Source organism: Pagrus major, chromosome 17 (genome assembly GCF_040436345.1).
Source record: "Pagrus major chromosome 17, Pma_NU_1.0".
Lineage (NCBI taxonomy): Eukaryota > Metazoa > Chordata > Actinopteri > Spariformes > Sparidae > Pagrus > Pagrus major.
In genome coordinates, this window is record NC_133231.1 from 4,942,548 (window position 1) to 4,965,118 (window position 22,571).

General features: G+C 42.6%; 1 protein-coding gene across 3 annotated transcripts in view; it reads right to left on the bottom strand.

The window, feature by feature from the left end:
• Nucleotides 1-72: 72 nt before the first annotated feature.
• LOC141011735 (intermembrane lipid transfer protein VPS13B-like) overlaps nucleotides 73-22,571 on the bottom strand; it is a 353,303-nt gene continuing 330,804 nt past the window's right edge. For 2 of the 3 annotated variants that reach the window (XM_073484995.1, XM_073484996.1), the window contains exons 52-68: nucleotides 19,064-19,271; nucleotides 17,387-17,575; nucleotides 16,669-16,815; nucleotides 14,853-15,139; nucleotides 14,038-14,165; nucleotides 13,714-13,910; nucleotides 12,285-12,403; nucleotides 10,792-11,242; nucleotides 10,100-10,276; nucleotides 9,175-9,403; nucleotides 7,006-7,182; nucleotides 6,552-6,722; nucleotides 5,383-5,559; nucleotides 3,711-3,813; nucleotides 2,001-2,169; nucleotides 1,781-1,861; nucleotides 73-1,115 (exon numbers count right to left, since the gene is read on the bottom strand). In XM_073484995.1, the coding sequence (XP_073341096.1) occupies nucleotides 867-1,115; nucleotides 1,781-1,861; nucleotides 2,001-2,169; nucleotides 3,711-3,813; nucleotides 5,383-5,559; nucleotides 6,552-6,722; nucleotides 7,006-7,182; nucleotides 9,175-9,403; nucleotides 10,100-10,276; nucleotides 10,792-11,242; nucleotides 12,285-12,403; nucleotides 13,714-13,910; nucleotides 14,038-14,165; nucleotides 14,853-15,139; nucleotides 16,669-16,815; nucleotides 17,387-17,575; nucleotides 19,064-19,271 (3,259 nt within the window). In that variant the 3' untranslated portion in view covers nucleotides 73-866. The remainder of the gene's footprint in view (nucleotides 1,116-1,780; nucleotides 1,862-2,000; nucleotides 2,170-3,710; nucleotides 3,814-5,382; nucleotides 5,560-6,551; nucleotides 6,723-7,005; nucleotides 7,183-9,174; nucleotides 9,404-10,099; nucleotides 10,277-10,791; nucleotides 11,243-12,284; nucleotides 12,404-13,713; nucleotides 13,911-14,037; nucleotides 14,166-14,852; nucleotides 15,140-16,668; nucleotides 16,816-17,386; nucleotides 17,576-19,063; nucleotides 19,272-22,571) is intronic. The other variant, XM_073484997.1, reaches the window with a different exon arrangement.

The window sequence follows — 22,571 nt, forward strand, 5'->3', positions numbered from 1 at the left end:
TATTTTCTGATTTCAGACTTAATCTTTGTCTAGTACACAATTGTTAGGACACAACCAGAGAATAACAAGTCATTATTTTTAATATTATTTTATTAAAATGTTTCTATATTAATATATTAACCATTTACATACATTAAAGGCAAAAGACATAAGTAGTACAACAATATAAAAGGCAACAATAACAACATGGTTGCATCATGAGGGGTTGGCATCAACGTTAGGTTACAAAGTTCAGTGTTATTGTCAAACAAGTATGTTACATCATCTATAAAAACATTTTGGTTGACAGCTGGTATCTCTAGTGTCCATCAACATGTATATAATATTGCACTTAACATTGGCATGAGACATAGTCACTACACGGAGAATGTAAACACCAACAGCTCATTCTGCAGAGTGAAACATTACAGACTGTTTTGGTAGAAATGCCTGCTGTGTGCTTCTATCTGCAACACTGAAGGTTTCACCCTGAATGAGCTCAGACTTGAAGTTGAAAGAGACCACACTGAAAGAAGGTTTAAGTTGACGCAACAATTTTTTTTAGTGTTTGCTACAGTATCTACTCATTGAAATATCTGAACCTATATGTGTTTCTCTGAATAAAACTGATTCTAATCCCTCTGATTTTCTCTGTGGCCATGTGATGAGTTTGCTGTATCAGTCAAAAATATCTTTCAAAGACAAGACTAAGGCATGGCTTACCAGATGTACTTTAATAAAGTAAATTCATATTTTGGCTCAACAGATGTGTTTTGCATAAATGGGTAGTTATCCTTTCAAAAGCTAAAATATTGGGTATCCAAAGATTTCTTTAAGGCTTAATTAAAACGGGAACAAAAGGTATGATCCTTTTTTCTGTTACTATATTAGTGGAATCCAATACGTAAGGCTTTATTCTTCACCATGGTGAACTTGCTGACAAACACCTTAGCGAAGGCGGGATCCACCAGATAGCGATAAGACTTGGTGACAGAGGGCGGTGGCTCAGCGAGTGTCACTGGGGGCTGCAGCTGGAGAGAGGCAGCAGAGGGGGAGAGAAACTGGGAGGCTCGCGTCACATAATCCACCAGCCGCCGATACTGCTGTTCTGACAGGTGCTCACGAATGCTGTCACCCTGAGGGAAGACAGACAGACAGACAGACAGATGATTAACTGGTTCTAATGAATCTAAATCTGCTGCAGGTGGTGTCCAATCATTTGCCATCAAGGACACATGATGGAGTGTTTTGTAAAAGTATGTTGTCATGCCAACAAACACTACAGCAGCTAAATTCATCTTCAACCACACAGAAAGGAAAAGAATTGAACGCGTCAATTTCATTTGGCAGGTCCTAGTCAGCAGCTGATCAGCTGAGGTCACAGGTTACTGTCGGGCCATCATGCTGCAGAGCAAGCTTAATATTAAAGCAACAAATAGGCATAATAAATATGTGCAGTATGTCTTAATGACCAAGAGGGCTGTCCTGGCCCTTTTTGGATGACATGGTTAAACATATTAATGTGGAAGTGTGCACTATTTGATAATTCCAGGTTCAGTCATTTTTGTACACATAAGTAAATCAAGTCAACATGCTTTCCTCTGGAAGCCATTAGACTTGAGTAATGTATGCTGCTTTGCCCTTCAGAAGAAAAATGTTGACGTGAAACTTAATATATTAATAATCAGCCTGTGTAAATTCAACACTATTCTATCATTTCTCTTTGATTGATTTCCACATCAATATGTTTTGTACAATGCAGCCTGTGTGCAGCTCCATTCTTTTTTAGTTCCAGTCTCACCTCTGTGTCGCTGGTTACTGTCTGCTGCTGTAAAGTGAGGGTGAGCTCGCCCTGCTGTCCTGGCTCCTGCTGACACTCCACCTGCAGACGACACAAGATTTCACATTCACTTCACTGTCTGCACATCAACACAGTTACACAAAGGTTAATTTTCCTGTTACTAGAGCTGTTTTACACCCTAATGAGATTCCTTGTGTGTGGGACACTTCCTGTCAATTACCTCTGTGATGGGGAAGGCCTGCTGCTGGGTGTCCTCACTGAGGCTGACCACAAACAGCACCTCAGAGGTAAGGAGCAGACAGCCGGCATGCTCCTGACCTGACCCACTCACAATGGTCACCTCCAGGGCCATGTGAAGCTCCGGTCGACCCAAAGACTGGAGCATCTTCCTGTGATCAGAGAGCAGAGATGGATGTATGTTATAAACAGTTTATGACATAACCATTACACTATTTATAATTCTAACTTTAATTAAAAATAAGGCCTATGTAATTTATTTTGCTTAATCACCACATGTGCTTTAAGCAACAATACCATTACCTCCCCTGCATGTGTGGGTTATGTGTGTACATACCCACTTATATAATGCCAGACCTCCTTACTTCAGATAAACACTTTCCCTATAAACAAAAGACCACACAAAGTGTCCAACTAACCTCAACACACACAAACAAGTCACCATACGTGTTCTCACACATCCTGTAATTTACATTTCTCCACGTCCTCTGTGTGGTTCCTATTACACACACGTTCTATAGAGAGACATACGTGTGCAGCAACTGAAGTCTTCAGTCATGTTTCTCTGACAGTGTGTTTACTTTGGAAGGCAGGTGTTTAAATTGCAGAGCAGATGTTGCAGCAGCCACAGTAGGGACACTTTGGTTCTGTTCAGTGTTACACTGCTCAGACAGTCTGACCCCTCAAGTGTCTGTGCTACCTGTAGTAGTAAAAATAATTGATGGATGCCTGATGGAAGCCAGTTTGACTGCAACGCAGCTTGAATAAAACCACAGGGGAGCATTATCTCAGCTTTCATATATTTTCATCTTCGTCTAACATTAGCATAACATACTGCTAACCCCTCGGGTGATGACAACTAAAGTGTAATGCCCTAAAAAAATATTGTATCTCAAATTTGGCCTTTTTCCTCATGGCAGTTGACAGTCGATGCTGACTGCTATAAGGAGTAAATGTTTGATAGCTATGGAAACCAAACTAAATTGCGGAAAATTCATTATAAAATGCCGTAAATGCTTTTTGTACAGCTCCTGATAACCTTCTGGAGAAAGAGGCCTCTTATAAATTTTTATGATAATATTAAGTATTCCTTTGAGAGAGCATACTGGAATCTTTGAAACACTCAGATGTAATGCTGTACTGTCGATGCGGCCTTGCTTCAAGCCATAATTTTACAATGCAGGACCCAAAGGTAACCTTCTGCTTGTCGAAACACGCAACCTTTGTAAACTGAGTCGGTCCTGACCACCAAACCATCTCAGCACACACACAAAGGAAGGTGTTCCTCCTCCGTCTGATGGCACTGGGAAACATCTCTGGATAGACTCACAGTTAAACAACAAGAACAATTTCTAGCTGGCGGCTTTGGCAGAGGGCTTATAAAAACCTTTTAACATGGCTCAATGAGAACAAGGGAGGGCAGGCTGGCTACCATGTGTGGGATCAAGGTCAAACATCTTTCCAGATTTTTTTTTTTTCTTTGGAAACTGGGTAATGAACCCTCCAAGGTTTTTTTTTTTTTTTTTAAACAAGACAGCAAAAATGATGAGAGGTAAGGCAGAGAGAAAGAACAGTGGATCCTGGAGAGAGTCCAAGTAAAGCAAAGGCGAGAACACATGTACCACGTTGAACGAATAACTGGACAAAAGTAAAGGAGCCTGCAGGAAAAAAATGAATGACTCCGGGGTCATACCAGACATATTTAAGGTGGCTGTTTGGGGCCTGAGCCGACTTCTCCTCCGTGGGCAGGTACAGTTGTTTAGGAAGCTGCCACAGTCCTGCTCCATGAAGGATCCCTGTTAGAGGAGACACCAACAAAGACAGTCAGTGTAACTATCAGGGAAGTTTTGTCTTCTGTGTTTGAGTTTATTGTGGATTTTGTACATAGATCTGACTAGAAAACATATTTGAAGATTTAAATCTCTGATTGATTAGGATAGCTCTGTGTGTACATGTCAGTGTGAGTTCATAACCCATGTGCGTGTGGTCAGTTTTCCTTCATCCCACTCTAGCTGTCAGCAGAGCAGCAACAGCAGCGGGCCAGTGAAGTCATCAAGGATTTTAAAACAGAGCCATAAAGAACACAGTGGGATCCATTAATGATGTCATTGCAGTGGTACTCTGCAATGCTGCTCAACTCTGAGTGGATGTTTGCAAGTGTGTGTGTAGGTATATCTACATATTTCATAAGGCAGGATGGAGTGTGACACATTTATGACACTAATCAATGCTGTTCATCTGAATATATAACCAGCAGACTGAGTCTTTTCTGTCAGTGAGTGTTGATGTAAACGCTAGTTGGTGTGTCTTGCAGCGAGCATTGACGTGGATCCACATGCATATGCTTAAGTTTGTGTGTTTGTGTGTTTGTGTGTGTGTGTGTGTGTGTGTGTGTGCGCGCGCGCGCGCGTGTTGTCCTGAGCTCAGAGGGTCAGGCAGATCAGAGCCAGAACCTGGGGAGTCATTGCTCTTACACAGAGCTGTGAACCTCATTGGTTGTTGATGTGTTGTAGCCAAGACCTGTTAGCGCCAACAAACACACACCACCCTCTGACCCACTCTCCATCACCCCTATCCTACCCCCAATAAAACTCAAATTCCACAGAGGCTGACTGCCTGTATACAAAAGTGTTTGTGCGTGTATGATTAGGGATATGAGCTTGTGTGTCACGGGGTCTTTCATCCGTCCTCCTGGGTCCTCCACTACTGAAAGCCTGGTCTAATAAACACTTGGCTTCTGGTTGGAGCCAAGAGCAGTAAGAGGGAGTGATTGTCCATCCACTGATGGATTTATGATTTTCTTGACACACTAACTCTAATTCATATATGTGTTTATTACAATATTGTTGCCTAGGGCTCCTTGGAAAGTTGTTCGTGACACCTATTTGTTGAGTTGTGGTAAACTTGAGACCTTGCTGCACAGCCAAATCTCTCTTTACACTTCAGTTTACTGCAGTGTGGCAGTCAGAATGTGCTCGTGTGTAGTTAAGGACATTTTTCATTCTTTTGCAAATGTAATTTAAATGACCTCAGGTTACATTAACAAACATTTCAAACACATTTTCTGTGCTCAGTGTTTCCCCACAAAATGATGGAGCTTGTTGCCAAACATGACAACATAAAGGAGATATTAACTTTTGCCCTCGAAGTTCTGAAAGTTCTCCAAACTGGGTTTGTCATGTTTGACTCGTTCACAACAATTATTATGCTCTAATTAGTCTTAAATTTTACGGTGTTTTGTGTGTTTGTGAAAGAGGAAAATTAAGGAGGCCATTATAATAAACAAAATGTATCAAAATGTAATGACCAGCAATTCAGTCACTGTTTTTCTACAAAGAACGCCCTGCAACACAGCTTGAACTCACCGTATCCAGTCTGGGACACTAGTTCAGCTGCTCCCCCGATGGGCTTGGTGAAAACCCCGACAATGCCTTTGCCCACTCCAGAGATGACCCCTTTGGCCTTGCTACCAGCTGAGCTCTGCATCTCCCAGTTCCTTTGAAAGTTCTGCATGGGCTGGTCCACAATGCCTGCAATTGCTCCTAAAACAACAAGGAACGGTTGTTGCTCTTTATTATTGTGCAATTACAACATCCAAGATGGACACAGAATTAGAGACATCTTTCGCGGACAAAAAGTAATTAGTGATGTCACTTTGGTGAGACAAGGGGTGTATAACCTTAGACATACAAAATCCATGTCATAAATGGGACTTGCAGGGACTCAGACATGTTTTTGCCCTACAGAAAATATCTGCCCTTTTATTTTATGTATTACACAGATGTTGTAATTGACAGTGCATTTTAGGAATTATAATCCACTGTAACCCAGAGCGATGTGAGCAGCTGTCTGGTTTCAGTGACAATATGCTCTGTGTGTCTCTGAGTCTGATATGAGACAGACTTGAGTTTTACTGGCCTCTGGGTGTTTATTGAGTCCCTGCTGCGCTGTCTCCACTGCTCCGTCTCATAGCTCTCTGTAATTGTGCACACCACAGGGTGTGCGCCTCTTTGAGTCAAAGCCAATGGACAGCACATGAAATGCATATCCAGTGATATGTATGAAAAGAGAGAACCTATATTTGGCTTGATGATGATAAGTAATAAAAGATCAAATTAAATATACTATATTTAATGCTAATTTAGCGCATAACAGTACTCTTTTGGATTGATTTATTACTTGTAATGATTCTTGATGCTCAACAGATGTTCATAAAATCTGGACAACTTTCAACCTAAATTGTATTGACATCCAATGTTTCTGTCATTTGTTCCATTTCTCATCTAAAAACACTAACAGTACTTCTGTGTTATTGAGAAGACGCCTAATAGTGTGAGGTAAAACAGTGAGTTGAAGTACAAGGAACGGAATTCAAAGAAATTCTGATATTCAGAGGGGGGATGACAAAAATATAACAGCAATGTGCGACCAAAAGCCTCATTAGTAATGTTGCAAAAGCCTAAAAAGAAACACTTATGAATACATGAGAGGCATTTGAATCTGTGCTTGTGTGTGTGAGTCCATCCTCACATACCTAACAAGCTAATGCCGAGTCGGGACAGCCCCTGCCTCAGCCCGTCTCCGAGGCTCTCTGGTAGCTGCCGTCTCCACTCCTCCTGCCTGGTGTAGTGCTCTTCATCCAGAGACAGTCGGTCCATGTTCCTGGCCAGGCTCGTTGCTAAGTTAGTGATGGACGTCAGCGTGCCTGAACACAAATATGACACGTTCAAACTCAATGTTCACAATTTGCAGTGACATTATGAACACTGCTAGTAAGTTCAGAGGGGAGGTGAAGGTCAGTATAGTGCCCACATGGGACAGAGAAATCTTGAGGTACACAGTAAATGCTGTTTGAATTTTTTTTTACAGATAATGATTCACACACTGTCAGCATCTGCAAAGCGACTGTTCCTTAAGTTATCAAATAAATGTACTGGAGTAAAAATTAGGCAAAAAATTAGGCAAAAAATTATGAGCATCCGTGTTACCTTTTGAGATGTGTTTGACGAAGGAAGTGGTCCCTCTGGACACCCCACTGACGAAGGCTCCAGGACCGCGGGTCAGACCCTCGTACGGCAGCCGGAAGAAGTCGGACACACCGTTACCGATGCTCCGCACCAGACTAGCAGGACTGCCCAGGATCTCTAAAGATCCCACCACCCAACCTGAGACAGACAAATCATAATGGTTGTGTTGTAGTCAGTCATGTCATGTAACGTAGTCATGAACATTAATCAGTAATGTCAAAAATATTTGTTTTTCTTTTCATGATGAAGGGCCGCTAAGAATAGAGGTTTTAAAAACTATTGAGTGCCTTCAATCTCCCTTTCCTGTATGCTACAGTTTCTAACCAGCCTTCTTTCTGTTTTCTGAGGAGACTTTTTTCTCTCAGTTTAGCTTTACAAGAAAACCTTGGACTGAAAGCAAATATATAAATACATAAACTTTAATTGTATTATTTTTGGAGGGAGCCAAAATGGCGTTATAACACACAATTTTCAGAACATACTTCATAATCCCACAACAATTTCTTTAGACGGCTAGAATGAGTTTTGTATTCAACAGAAACAGACACCTGCTCTTAGGAGGAACATTACGCATACAAGCCCCATGAGCAAACTCACTTTCACTCTCATCTACTCGCCAAAAGCAGTTTAGAGCGGGAGGCTCTCCCAATCTAAACATTTTACAGAGTAACTTACAAAATGTTATTTCATCACGATTATATCTTTAGCATTGTGTTCATTGAATCGGAATTATTCTCAGATTCATAAATGTGTGCACACATACACACATACACTCGCGCACACAGACATACACACTCCTGCATGATATCATACATGTGCCACAGTGAGATTTACAGCCTTCTACTATCTCACTTCTCTCATTCAACCATAGAGTCCCCTTCAGATGGCATGGCTCATTGATATTTATGCACTGACAATTGCATCACAAAAATCAAATAGACATTTTTTGAGATGCCAGAGCCCGCTCTGCTCTTATTCTCTGTCAATTTGCACTTGACTGATGGACTCTAATGGTAGGAAACCAACTCCAGTGGGGCCTAGCGGTCGTTTCTGCTTCATATTCTCTCCCGGTTGTGGTTTTGGTAAAGCATATAGTCCTGACAGGAGCTGATGTTTACAGGGCTGAGTCATGCTTTTTAACACACACACACACGCACGCACGCACGCACGCACGCACGCACGCACGCACGCACGCACGCACGCACTCACACACACACACACACACACACACACACACACACACACACACACACACACACACACACACACACACAGGAGTGTATGCATAGTGAGCGTACGCCTGTAAATATCCATATGTTCTTAAGTCTTTGCATGTGTATGTGCGTGGATTTACGCCTGTGGGTGTATGTGTGGTCGTAGTCCTGTACATCCTAGTCCTAATCAGTCCCAGAATGCAATGCTTCCCAGTGCCCCTCACTCCATGATGACTCAGGATGAGGAGAGCGCGGTGAGGTGACGTGTTGAAATACGAGCAGAAATGAGGGCTCTAACGAGAGACAGCGGGAAGGAAGTGTCCACACAGAACGGTGATTTCTGATGTGGAAATGACTGGGTTAAATCAGAACATGTGTGGAGGCTTTGACTAGACAGGAGGACAACACAGGAGGAGGCACAGAGCCTTTATAGAGCCTGATAAGCCTGATATATAACGAGTCATCAGTCTAACCTTAAAATTAAACAGTTAATCATAACAACGGGAGAATCTAAATCTTTTTTGAGCCTCTGGTGATTCAGATTTTGCTTCTTGGAGCTCATTAGTTTTACAGCACTTTCTTCCACAAACCAATGTGAGCCCTTGGGTGCAATCAATTTAAGGCTCAACTCTAGACTTGGTGAGAATAAACTGTGGAATTTCTCACTTGAGCAGACATACTGTTATTCTTCTGTCCATGTTGGCCTAAACTAAGTGCATAAAAGTGTAACCCTATCCGATTGTGATTCTGTGTCCCTGTAGTGTGAACAGAAAAATAAAGTATATGCAACATTCTAGTGATAAAATATGAAAAGCATGAATATGACAAAAGCTGGTTTGAAGGACCATTTGCTCTATGATGTGAATGATGTGGCAGCAGGTGAATATGAGTGCGACTCCCTCCTTTCAGCACCTACCGGCTCTGAAGAGGGCTCCGGCAGCATAGTGCATGGCTAGAGCATGGACCAGCTGCCTGGCTGTGGTGCACAGCGGCCCCCTCTCAAACAGGGAGAAGGAGAGGGGAGTGTGGTCTGAAGCGATGTATAGCTTTAGGGAGGCATGGATGCTGACCAACAGGTTGACCGGCTGGATGGTCAGCCTCTGTAGCCGCACAGGATGCACCAACGCCTGCATCGACTGAAGCACCTGGAGGAAATTTACTAGTTTTAGGATTGACTTAATGATGATAATAATAAACTTTATTTATAAAGCACCTTTCAAAACACAGTTACACAGTTTACAATAAAAACATAGCTGATTAAAACAAAAAGCAAATAAAACAAGCTAAAAGCCATAAAGGCTAAACACATAAAACAGAATTTCATAAAGCAAATAAAATCACCAAAAAGCATTTTTAAAAAGTTGGTTTTCAAAAGCAGTTTAAAGGTCAAGACTGAGTTTGCAGCCTTGATCCCATCAGGCAGGTCATTCTAAAGTTGAGGGACCCTGACCGGAAAGGCTCTATCACCTTTGTGTATTAATCTAGACCTTGGAACAACCAGGAGTGATGTACCTGAGGAAATAAAATAGGGCAATAAAAGATCTGATAAATAACTTGGAGCAAGGCTTCTCAGGGTAAGTAATCAATAACATTTTAAGATCAATTCTAAAAGCAACAGGTAGCCAGTGTAAGGAAGCCAGGATAGATGTTATGTGGTCAGGTTTCCCAGCCAGAGTTGAAATCCTGGCAGCAGAGTTTTTAATGAGCTCGAGGTGGGAGAGGGATTTTTTTACGCCAGAGAGCAAGGAATTACAATAGTTTAATCAACTAGTTATGAGAGTAATGACAAAATACAGCTGAATCAGCACATACATAAAAACATGTAGTTATGAATAGTGCACCTGTTCAGGCAGGATTGGCGCTGATCTGGGCTTTCTACTCCTCTTGGTCTCTGCTGAGGTCGAGGCCGAGGCCGAGGCCATGGCACTGTCAGGGATGTAGGTGTTAAACAGGGTCTTAATGTAGTAAACAAAGGTGTCTTCAAGGTAGACTCTGGCAGGTTGGAGCTGAAAGGTGACCTGAGGAGAAAGCACACAGAGCTGTTATGAGAAATGCTTGATTGATTCATGATTGTTATAAAGGGAATAAACAGACCTTGACACACCAATAAACCTGTGTCTTTAAGAGGTGAAGAGCATTCCAGCATTGAAGGAATTTTGTCCTTATTGACAAGAGCAGAAATGCAGTAATTTGCTGCAGAATCATCAGTGTGCTAGATTGTTATGTAATTAACTTAAAAAACACTACATTTTGTGATCAATATTAATGTGAATGAGCAAAACTTTATGCTAGTATGTTGCTAATTAACCGGTCAGGTGGTTTCTGTGTGGCTATGTATTGCATAATTCCAGATATTGAACTTTCTTTGGTGTTTAGATGGTTGCTGTCTTGGTTTCTAGGGTGTACAATGTGCTTGCAGGAGTCACGGACGTAGCGCTCACAGCACTTTTACAAGCAGAAGTGTTATAGTAAGTTTGGAAAGCCTGCTGCAAGAAAGAAAATGGAGATACAAAGACAGAAAAATGAATCCAACCTCCTCCACAGTGCATCCGTCTCCAGACAGGAGCATCCTCAGCTGCAGGAAACAAGAGCGTTTGAACTCCTCCAGGGCTTCAGGAGACTGGGTGGGGGTGGCGTCTCTGCTCCACGGACCCCCAGGCTCGGTCCCCCCTCTCTGATCCTGGCACAGCAGCACAGGGAAGTGGAAACTTGCTCGATTGTACAGCTGGTTGTCTACTTGCAGACTGGAGCAGCAGAGCTCTATCAGGGAGGCATCAGGCATTAGAGCGGAGATGGGTGCTGTGTCCATGCTGGGGTCAGCTGCCAGCTCCGGGGGCAGGGAGGTGGGTGCTGGAGCCAGGCTGAGGAGCAGCTTGGTCAGCGTGAGTCTCAGCAGCTCCACAGGACTGGAGGGGCTGGTGATGTCATCACTCAATACCACACTGGCTTCACTGAGGAGGACTCTACAGGACAGCTTAAAAGACCTAAAAAAACAAAAAAACAAAACAAGACAAAAGCTATGAATGTGGAAGTATCAGATGTTGAAAAAAAGGCCTGTATTAGTTTTCACAAATGCATTTCTTGTGGTGGTTAAGACCATCATATGTTTAAATGCCCTTTATTACTTTTAATAAGAAAGAGAACATGTCTATCTTGAACCAGCGTGTCCACAGGTATCAGACACTTAAACCTAATGCTATTTAAGACTTTTCAAGATAATTTTGAAACAAATTAACAACTGATCTTTTCTTATTCAAGCAATGCAGGTAAGTATAAGTGTATGTTGTGAACAGATGGTCCAGTGCAGAGGAAGGCTTTATGTTGGAATATGGTGACTATAGTATAGTGCATGTATAAAGTCAAAATACAGTGTCCACACAGAAGAATGAGACTCATTTTAGCGAAAAAGAAATTAAAACAAGAATAAAAAAAAGTTGAACAACTGTTTTTGGCATATCAGACCTCACAAACGCAACGCTGAGATTTAATGACTGAGATTTGAATAATAAAATTTAATAAAATCGAATTTAAGACTTTTTAAGGCCCTGCAGACACCCTGTAAACACAGCTTAAATCTTAAATAACCTAACTCGATTCAGATGATTTGTAGAGCATAAAGAGAGACCAGTTAATGATGTAATCTGTTTACATCTACCAAATATGTGATTATGTTAATTTCCTGTTTTGCCAAAATGACAAGGCAGCTATGTGCTGATGTAATGGAATAAAGTTGTAATAGCATGTTCTACTGTACTAATTTCACTCAAGACAACACTGAGGTTTTATTGCCCTCCTGTGGTGAAAACAATGCCTGGTTCTTCATGTTTGGAGTCAAGTAACAACTGCTGCATGAAAACATTGCTGTTAACAATAATCATAAAGCAATTTGTAGAGAACACAGTAAAAAGCACTCGGGTAGATACCTCGAGGTCAGGAAGAACAACATGCATGGATGATTTCTTGTGGTTCAAATATGTAGGAAACATAAAAACAACAAAAATAAAACCTGTGCCTGTGCACACATACCTGCTGTGCTGGTTGATTACAGCGTCCATGCTGCCCTCTGGTGCCAGAGACAGAACCAGGGTGCCTTTCTCATACTCCACATCTATGTAGAGACAGCCAAAACCTGGCAGGAACACCACCTGAGCAACAACATAATACGGATGTGTGGTGAGGTAGATCAATACATTCTCTATGGAGTTGTTCATGCTCATTTTCACCTTAAATAAACTTTGAGGAGGACACTTTACCCATTCACAGATTCACAGTTCAGCCTCTATTCAATGTTCCTTGTATGTGTGTGTGAGTGTTTCAGAGCATACATGTGTCTGACTTTAACCTCCACAGCTCCAGGTTCAGAACGCTCAGCACTGCATGTGACAAAGGGAAGCAGATCCCCGCTGAACGCTTCTCTGCGCAGTCATAACAAGTCTGACCTTTGACCTCTCACCCCTACCACAGAGGTCAGACTCAGACCTCACAGTAACCGGAGATACACAGCCTCAACCTCAACCCCAACCTACAGCTGGCTAGACACAACACCAAACAATATACACATGGCTCCTTAGCATGTCGCTAACCCCACACTACTACACTGAGCAAACTAACAATACTGGCTAGCTAGCTATTCAATACTTGTGGGATGGACGCAAGCACGCACACACATGCACATGCACACATGCACAAATGCACACACACACACACACACACACACACACACACACACACACACACACACACACACACACACACACGCACACACACACACGCACACACACACACACACCACTGCCATGCAGGGTGGAACACATTTGATGGGGAAAATATGAAGAGAACGTCAGAGTCAAAGAGGATCATCATGTATCTGGCTGTTATTAGTAAGCTAATTAAAAACATCAGTTATTATGTATTATAGTTGTTATTGAATTATCATGAACTTGGGCTCCACCTAACTGCCAATTGCAGTGATAATGAGTTCTTTAATGCACATGTACACAAGTAAGTAAGATTTCATAAAGGTATTTGACGTTTACTCTACTGAAAAATACAATATATTAAATGTTTTACCGCATCAACATCATTGACTTTGAAAATATATGTTTAATTTGAATTTGATGTCAATAACGTGTCTCAAACAACATCAAGAAAGTTGTGGAATGCTCTAAAAACACCTGTTTGGAACATTCCACAGGTGAACAAGTTTGTTGGTAACAGGTGATAGTATCATGATTGGGTATATACGGGGCATCCTTGAAAGGTTCAGTCATTCACAAGCAAGGATGGGGCGAGGTTCACCACTTGATTGTTGATTTTACTACATGGGCTCAGGAACAGTTTGTAAAACTGTTGTCTGTAAACACAGTTCCTTTTCAAATGATTGCTTTCTGCTGTACTTACATTTTACACAGGATCCCAACATTTTGGGAATCAGGGTTTTTTTGCATGCTTTTACCTGAGTGCCAGGGCAGTTGATATCTATGGGGTCAGTCCAATCGGTGGAGCTGTGGTCTGAGGTGGTTTTCAACAGCAGTGTGGGCAGCATCTCTTTCTGCCGGCACTCAGGGAAACTGGAAAAGTGGTGGTAGAGCTCATGGTGCAGGGAGCAGTTAGCAGGCAGAGGACGGCAGTACACCTCAGTCCTTGGAGTTTCTATTGAAGATATGAAAATATAAGAGCAAGTAGCAAAAGCTAGTAGTATGAATAGTATAGCAGTATAAGATGAGTGAAGAGGAGAGTGAGTAGGACGCGATGAGATAGTCCACTCTTTCCCTCCTACCTTTGACAGTTTCCTTTAGCAGCAGTGGGATAGGACACTTGTTGTGGATCAGCATGCGAGGAGAGGGGTCCTCATTCAGAATGATGTATGTCACCCCAAGGTGTTCTTGATATGTCAGTACTAGCCCTCTGCAAAAGACAAATTAAACATAAACAAGCCCATAAATAAACTGTCCACAGACAGATTATATCCCAACCCTTTCTAGCCGCACACAGATAAGAGCTCACACACCCACTAACATGTCAAACGTCACATTACTGCTATGTCCATTTGCAAATCTCTGAGGTGCATCCATGGGGAGAGACCTAACTGAAGCCAGGAGTTGTCACACTGTCTCTGTGTTTGGCTGCACATGTTACATTTACACACAGTAAAAGAGAACCAAGCTGGCCAGTCAAATGGCAGAACACAAGGATGTATCAGAGGAAAAATACATGCTCATTGGCCTATGTACTGCATGTAACCTGTTCCCTGTGTTTGGTGATTGGAGGATGAAAAAGCTTTTCATTGGGGATTAAATTAAGCTAAAAAACAAAAGAAAAGAAAGAGACAAAGAAAGAGAAAAAGAAGGGAAGAGAGAACAAAGAAAGAGAGACATAAGATGGGCTGAGAGGGATCAATTGCACAAGACAAACAGAGAGACTGACAGTGGAAATGTTGAGGGCACTTCTCTTTTTGCTTCATCTGCAGTATTTAACTAGCTGTGACCAGCAACAGTACCTCCTCGCTTTATGTCATGTGCCAGCCGGTGTTCGGTACCCAGCTCTAAATGGACTGTCACAGCCAGCAAGCCACAAATGCTCTGCTTCACCCACCTGCTGCTCAGGCCACCCCCAGAGTCAGCTTCCTCAGGAACAGACAGACTCTGCCTGGGGAAGTCTGGTCGGATGGGAGCGGGGAGGCTCCACTCTGCAGATCCAACTCCATTATCAGGTCTGGGGAACAAGCTGAAGAGCATGTGTCTGAGAGGCACAGGGAACTCCACTATTCCCTGGACGCTGGTTTGGAGGAGGTCCCAGCATGGAACAGAGCAGGGTTTGGCCATGGACAATTCTTCAGAGGTAGCCAGGCTGAATACTGCTGTCTCTGGTATCTCACAGGCCTGAGGAGAGGAGATGAGAGGAGTTAAGAAGAGGGAGGCGATGAAGAGGAGAGGATGGAGAGAGGAGGGGAGGTGAATTGACAGAAAAGGAGGAGAGGAGAGGAGATATGAAGAGGAGAGGAAAGGTGGACAGGACAGAAAAGGAATGGAAAAGAAAGGAGATGAGTGGAGGAGAGGAGAAAAAAGAGGAGGAGAGGGAAAATAAGGATAAAGAAAGAACAAAAAAGAGAAAAGACCAAAAAAGAATGGAGGTGAGGAGACCAAATGAGAATAAAAGAGGGGAAGTGGACAAACGTTGCATCACAATAGGGATATGAGATGAGACATGAAGGCCCAGAAGAAAAGAAAAGAAAGAGAGCAACAAGATGCAAGTCATTACAACCAAAGATACATGGTAAAACCACATTGTTATTGTACTCTCTTCTTTCTCCCACTGAGCTTAGCGCTAAATTGGTAGCAGAGAAGCCCTGCTGTGCTGGTTTAGCAGCCAGTGAGCAGCAAGTAGTTGAGGACTACAGGGATTAGGCACTAAGCATGATGAATAGACCAACTAGAAAGGAATTCCTAGCCTTGTTTGCGGTCTGTGTTATTGTTAAGCCCATCGCCCGCTATTTAGTTTTTTTAAGCTCACTTTTTTTTAAAGGTTTTTTCAGTCAATTAGTGGCAACTGGCAAGCTCTGCCATCCTTCTTTAAGAGGGTCTGAAGGCTTGTTAAATGACATCACTACATTGTTGGTCTCTTTTGGGAACAAGCAGCAGATGAAAGCGAGAAGGGAAACCTGCATCCAATTCTGGTTGTTTGTCTAATGTCCCTATGAAGTGCCATTGCCACATGGTGAGAACGGTTGAGGGAGAGAAGGGGAGCAACATGATCTGATGGAAAACGGCTTACTGCATCTGAGCTACAGTATGTGTATGTGTGGCAGTGCCGTGCTGGATGTGTGTGAGTAATGTGCATAGGGAATACAGTGCATGTGTGAAGCTCCAGAAACAGAAAGGACAGACATGCTGCAGAACCATACGCATACACAAGAACACACAGGCCTTATGGTTATGAGGTAGCAGTGAGGAATTGAAGCTATGGGTGTAGGATTTACATTATTTCACAGTTTTATGGAGAGCTGGAGCTGACAGTTAAGCTGGTGGGACTTAGAGACTGGGCGTTGTGATGTATGAAATGTCAGCCTTGTATAGCCTGAAACTTCTAGCAGTATGCCAGCACAAACAGCTGTTTTACATGTTTAAATGAAGGTGGAGAAAGATGCATACAAAAAGATTCTGTATTTGTGCATCACATATTTTACCATGTACAAAAATAACCCAGAGTTGACATGATTGACATTTTTTCATTAAGTCAAAGAAGAAATCCTCTGTACTCTTGTGAAACTGCCTTTGAGTCACACTACTGAGGTTTACTTATTGCATGTTTGCGTGCATACAGTTTGAAAAACAGAGTGTGATTCAGGTCAGTTCAGTGCACAAAGAGAGGAGAGAGCGTGTGTATGTAACATTTACTCATTGCACATTACCTGGTCATCAGTTCCCAGTGCATGGTCAGTCAGCAGAGGCCTGTACTGGATCATGTAAGGAGTGTTGTTGACAAGGATTGTTCTGTCCTCTATCTGTAGGATCTGGATGCCGTGTCTTACCACAGACGACACGCAGAACTGACACAGCTACAGAGGAAACAACGGACACAAAGTGGTTAGCTATAAATGATAAATACAACTTTGGTGATTCCAAGTGGTTCTGTTGTTGGCAGCACTGTCAGAGACTACCAGATCGTTTCCATTTTCCTCAGAGCAGCAACTACCCACAACACAGGATGAAATGTGAGATTATTCATTAATTTAGTCTATAATGGAGACATGAAAGCAGATAGAAATCGTGCCAGGCTGCCAGATTGACTGGATCACCAGTCGGTCTTTATTTTCCTGGGAGATTTCGTGCCCAGTGGCAGACAAAATAGCATAGTGAAAGCTGCCTGGGATCAATCAATCAATCAATTTTTATTTGTATAGTGAGCAATTCATATAATGACACTTTCCCAGTCAAGCGGGTCTAACCATACTCTTCAATTAATTTACCTACAGAGATCCAACATTTCTCCTATGAGCAAGCACTTACCGACAGTGACGAGAAAAAACTGCCTTTTAACAGAATACATCACTTTAAATTCAGAGACATTCAATGAGCAGTTTTGCCTGTATGCTGCAGAAGCTTTAATCTGTGACCATTGTTTCTCACCTTCTGCCTACCGGGAAAGGCTCCCAGGGTGATGTCGGCCTCTACGTATCCCTCCTCATCCAGAGTGACCACCTCTGAACCTGATCCCTCCTTCCATCGAGGAGACGTCAGGTCATGGACCAGTTTCAGTGCTGTAGACTTGTGGACGGTGTTAGTGTGGGCCCAGTAGATGCCGATCTGGAAGGCTTCCTGGATGGTGGGGAACAAGAGGGCATGGAAGGGGGAGAGAAGGAACAATGAGAGGGTGAGGATGGGAGGCAATCAGATGCAAAATTGGACAGAAAAAATGAAACCAATATCAGTCATGTCAGAGAAAAGTTCTTATTAAAATTGACTGTATCTGATTGCATTTTGGAAACAGTCACATGCTAGAGCCCGCTGTGGCTTCATTACCAACCACTGAGCACAATGTTTCTGACAGTGTCCATGTTCCCTGCATAGCATTTCAAATAGTCCTGGAACTGAGCAGCATTTAACTTCCATTAGTGCTGGCTTTGTCAGGAGAACACACTTTATGTGCCCCACAGATGCTTGAGTGACACACTGATTGTTCATTTGGCTGTGCAGCTCAGCAGCATTATGAAACATGCCGCTCAAACATCAACCTTCTCACATAAACCCATCGAGTCTGAAACTATCGCAGTGGAAACAAAATCTCCTCTCCATTTGCCGTGCCATGATGAAATGCAGGGTGCTATGGAAACATTATTTGTTTCTATTTCACAGGCTATTACATATTTACAACTTTTCTTATTTGTTTCTTTGTGCTGAACCGTATCAGCATTTGTTCTTTGATATGCTGCCTTCCCGCTTAGCTCTGTGTTAGTGGTAGAAAAATCTGTGTTGTGTTCCACAGGGGGAAAACCATCTGCAGTCCTCTTCTTCTGATCTCAGAAGCCAGTGTGAAGACATGCCTACAGTATACAATGACAGAGCTTGGCTGCAGATAAAGACTCAAGCAGGGAATATTGTTGTAATGCAGTTCTGGTGAATGAGCTAAGGTTTTGTGCTTATTAGTTGAAACTGAAAAGAGAAAAGAGATGGTTTCATAATGAAGGCTGTCATGTCATGAAAAGACAGACTTGTAGGTCTGAATCTGAAGACAAAGTATATCTTCAGTGCAGTAGGAAGATCATTATAGATCATGCATGACGAAAATTTGGAAAGCATACAGTCTATTAATGTCTCTCAGAATCAGAATTACTATTACAGGCAAAGCTTCTTTGCCAATACTAAACTTTAGACCTGATGGCATACATTTGAAAGTTGACATTCATGTAATATGAGCTTTTGATGTACCATAGCTAATGCTATGTAAGGATCATATAAAAAAGTGTTAGTGGTATGAGAAAATTAATAACAGATAATTAGTTGTCTTCAATATATACTTTTACAAATGAAATTTATTTTATTTTTCTCGGGGGATACTACTCTGCCTGTGAAACCGGTCTTTTGTGGCTGTGGAGGGTCATTTTTAATCTCTAAAGTCTTGGCAGAAAGCCTGCGTTACAAACTGAAGGCATGCAGTTTGGAAAATATTTTACAATTTACCTGGCAGTCTTAGGAAGTCTAAGGAAAGATGCTATGAATTTGCATTATGGGAAATGTAGGATCTAGCATTTTTCAGAGCTTGGAACTAAAATTATGGATATCTTGGTCTCTGCAGCAGATCCCTACCTTGAAGTTGGGTGGAACAATGACTTTGCTGGCTGGTATCTGCAGTACGATGGTCTCTCCCTCAAAAAGCCAGAGGTCCCACTGGGAGTGGTTGGCCAGCAGGGCCCAGGGGAGCAGCTCCACCAGCAGAGTGTTCAAGCCAGACTTCCAGCAGGATAACTTCACCTGCATGGGACTGTCCCACTGGGCAAGGGGCTCCAGCACTGACCTGTGGGGAGAGAACACACTATTATAGAAATTACTCCAAAAGCATTAGGATTAGATCCTACAATGACCCACTGACAAAAACATGTACATCATCATCATCATTATCTTACAACTGAAATATAATTCATCATGCTGTGCCAGGAGTCTTTTTCCCTCATTAACTCTGATCGGTCGTCAAATTCCTGTTGTGTGTCTCTTCCAATAGCATCCATGTAGTTGAAAGGTCGTGGTCTTCTATTAGGGCACAGAGGTCTCCAAATATAACATCCAATATGACGTGGTGTTCAGCATGATAGCAGTGGAAAGGTTACTCTTCCCTGAGCAACAATGGCAGAGACAGGTGGAATGTCTCCATAAAAGATATACCATCTGCAAGAACACAGATATCAATCCAATCCTACAGGCAGAACCGGTGGCAGCTTTGGTCTTTTGGTAAGATAAAATACTGCATGCATTCAAGCACAAGTGGACCTTCTGTTAAGTAAACATTCAATTTTGGCAGTGTTGACTCCTTGCTAAACACAACTGTGTACAGTGGGCTCAACAAGACTACAGACAAGCAAGCGGACTTGCTGAACAAATTTCTCTCATTAAGCCACTGCAGTAAGGCTACAGGTGCATGGACTGTAAACACTCCATCCAAGACACATACATATAATGACATACACTGATCAGCAAAAACATTAAAACCACTGACAGGTGATGTCAGTAACATTGATCATCTCTTTGCAATGCAATGTTATGCTGGAAAACCTTGGGTTCTGGCATTGATCTGGATACCACTTGACATGCACCACCTACCCAAACACCATTGTGGACCAAGTACACACTCTCATTGCAAGGTTACTTTCCCCCCAGCAGGACAGTGTGCCCTACCACACCACAAAAGCTGCTCAGGAATAGCTTGAGCAACAAAATAAAGAGCGTTGACCTGGCCTCCAAATTCCCTTGATTCCAATTCGATCCAGCATCTGTGGGATATGCCAGAACAAGTCCAAACCATGTATGCCTCACCCCCCAACCAAGGGAACCCAAAAGATCCACTAAAAATGTCTCAGTGTCAGACACCACAGGACACCCCCTGAGGGTCTTATGACTATTCCTTTACGGATCAATGCTGCTTTGACTGCACAAGGGGACCCTGCACAATATTAAGCAGGATGGCTTTAATGTTGTGGCTGATTGGTGAACGTATAGACAGGAAGACAGACACACAGCTACCTGTAATGCAGTATTGATAAACAACAATTACTGTCAAATCAGCCTGGTAATAAAACTCATTTATGCTCAATTGCTGAGATAAAGGACATAAATTCCCCTGTAATCTGGGCTATGGACATGTTTTGCACAGTGCCAAATACAGAGCAGCATGCAGCCTTAAACAGGCATTTAAATGTGTCGTATATATAAACAAACAATTCTTATATGGTTATACTACGCAGACCATTAACACACTGGCAGTCAGGCTAAACAAATACATAGAAAGAAAAGGTCGGCAAACAAGTTATGCAATACAAACAGATACAGAGAACAGTTGACAAGGCACTGGGAACACACATGGGCATGTGGGTCTCAGACAAACAGGCAGACAGACAGAAACACACAACCATTTTTCCACTGAATCCTCTGACACTGCAGTCATTTCAAAGTAATCATGGTCTTGTGAACCCTAAACAGCGCTGACTGCCAGAAGACAGCCAAACAAACAGTTATCCTCAGACTCACTCTGAAGTTCAAAGCCATCATAGGCGAACCAGTCTTCTCAGTCCCCCAAGGCCGCCTAGACTATGCTCAACCTACCAACCTGCCATCTAGAGCTTGTCCCAAAGACTCCCTGCTCTAAAATGGACTTGATTGTTTTTACCATTTACTGGTGCTTATCTGTGTGCAACTGTCTGTGCGTGTTTGTGTGAGTGTGTGGTTAAAAAGGACATAGACCTTGAGGCTGAGGGCAGCAAAGTGCAGGGCTCATAAATCACATTATAAAGCTCACAAAAAAGTAATTGAAAGAAATATGCTCAGCGGCTTCTGTCAAAACCCACCAACTCTGGAGCTGAGGGTTTTAGAAGTGTGTATTTTTAAAAGCACACTGCTCTGAACACACACTGACACATACACACACATACACATACACCCTGCAGCCAGAGCTTACCCTAACCCCAACCACTACAAGATGTTTGTTTAATGATTGTGGAGGTGCCTCTCTGCCATTAAAAATCCAACAGAGAAAGAAAAATAACATTTACCACTTTCAACTTCCTCTGCCCCTTAAAGACACAATATTTACACACTCCCTGCCAAGGAGTTCAGTTGGTTTGGTTTGTCCGCTGTGCCACGGAGACTGAACCCTCTTTCCAAACTGCAAAATGTATCACTGTTATCAACATCCAGGAAAAATATACAAATTAAACTGTGGTTTTCACTTGTTGCCCAAGTTCTGAGTTTGTTTAGAGATACAAATCAATGCTATTAATCCTTTTTTTAAATTACTTCTTCTCTTACCATTTTCCCCTCATGCTCCTGAACATAAAATAGAAGATCTCTGTGTTTCAGACAAAGTGCAACTCTCCATGACGGGAAATGTGCTTTGGCATACGGTTTTTGTCTCGCAAGGAAGAGAGAGGAGAAACCAGACACCAAACCACCAGATAGCAGCTTTCCAGTGAGATGCAGTGTATGTGACGTTCGAAGGTGAACGATGTGTACAGTAGGGTGGTGTGTGTATATAACACGAGTGTACACATGTGCAGGGCAACACTCTGTGCGTGTGTGTGTGTTTGGGTGTGTGTGTGTTTGCGCATGTATAGAGAGCAGAGAAACCCAGGCAACCGCAGGCAGACATATGGCTCACATGTCCAGCAGATCTACTGGGACTCTTTGTAAGTCGGAGCCTGTGGGAGAGCATGTGGCAACGTCTTTTACCACTGCTATCAGGATGTGATTGCTTTGTGACAAAAGATGATTCCCAGAGAGACATTTGTGGACGGATTCATTCATGTGTGTGCTGCCCCGATAGTATACGAAAAATAATGCATGAGTCTAATATACACACATATGTGCATACACATATAAACAGTATACACACTGTGCGCTCTGCAAAGCTGTGCCAAGTTATAACTGAACGCAAGGCCCTGTGACTTATGTGAGAAAGTGGGAGTGTGACAGAGTGACAGACTTGATCTCTGGTCTGTGGGGAAGGCAGTGGGATCTCCTGTTAATGCCTGATGCATGGCTCGGCATTGTCTTTGCAGTTAGCTGTTTTATAATGTGAACAATGAGTTAGCAATAAAGAGAAGCCTCC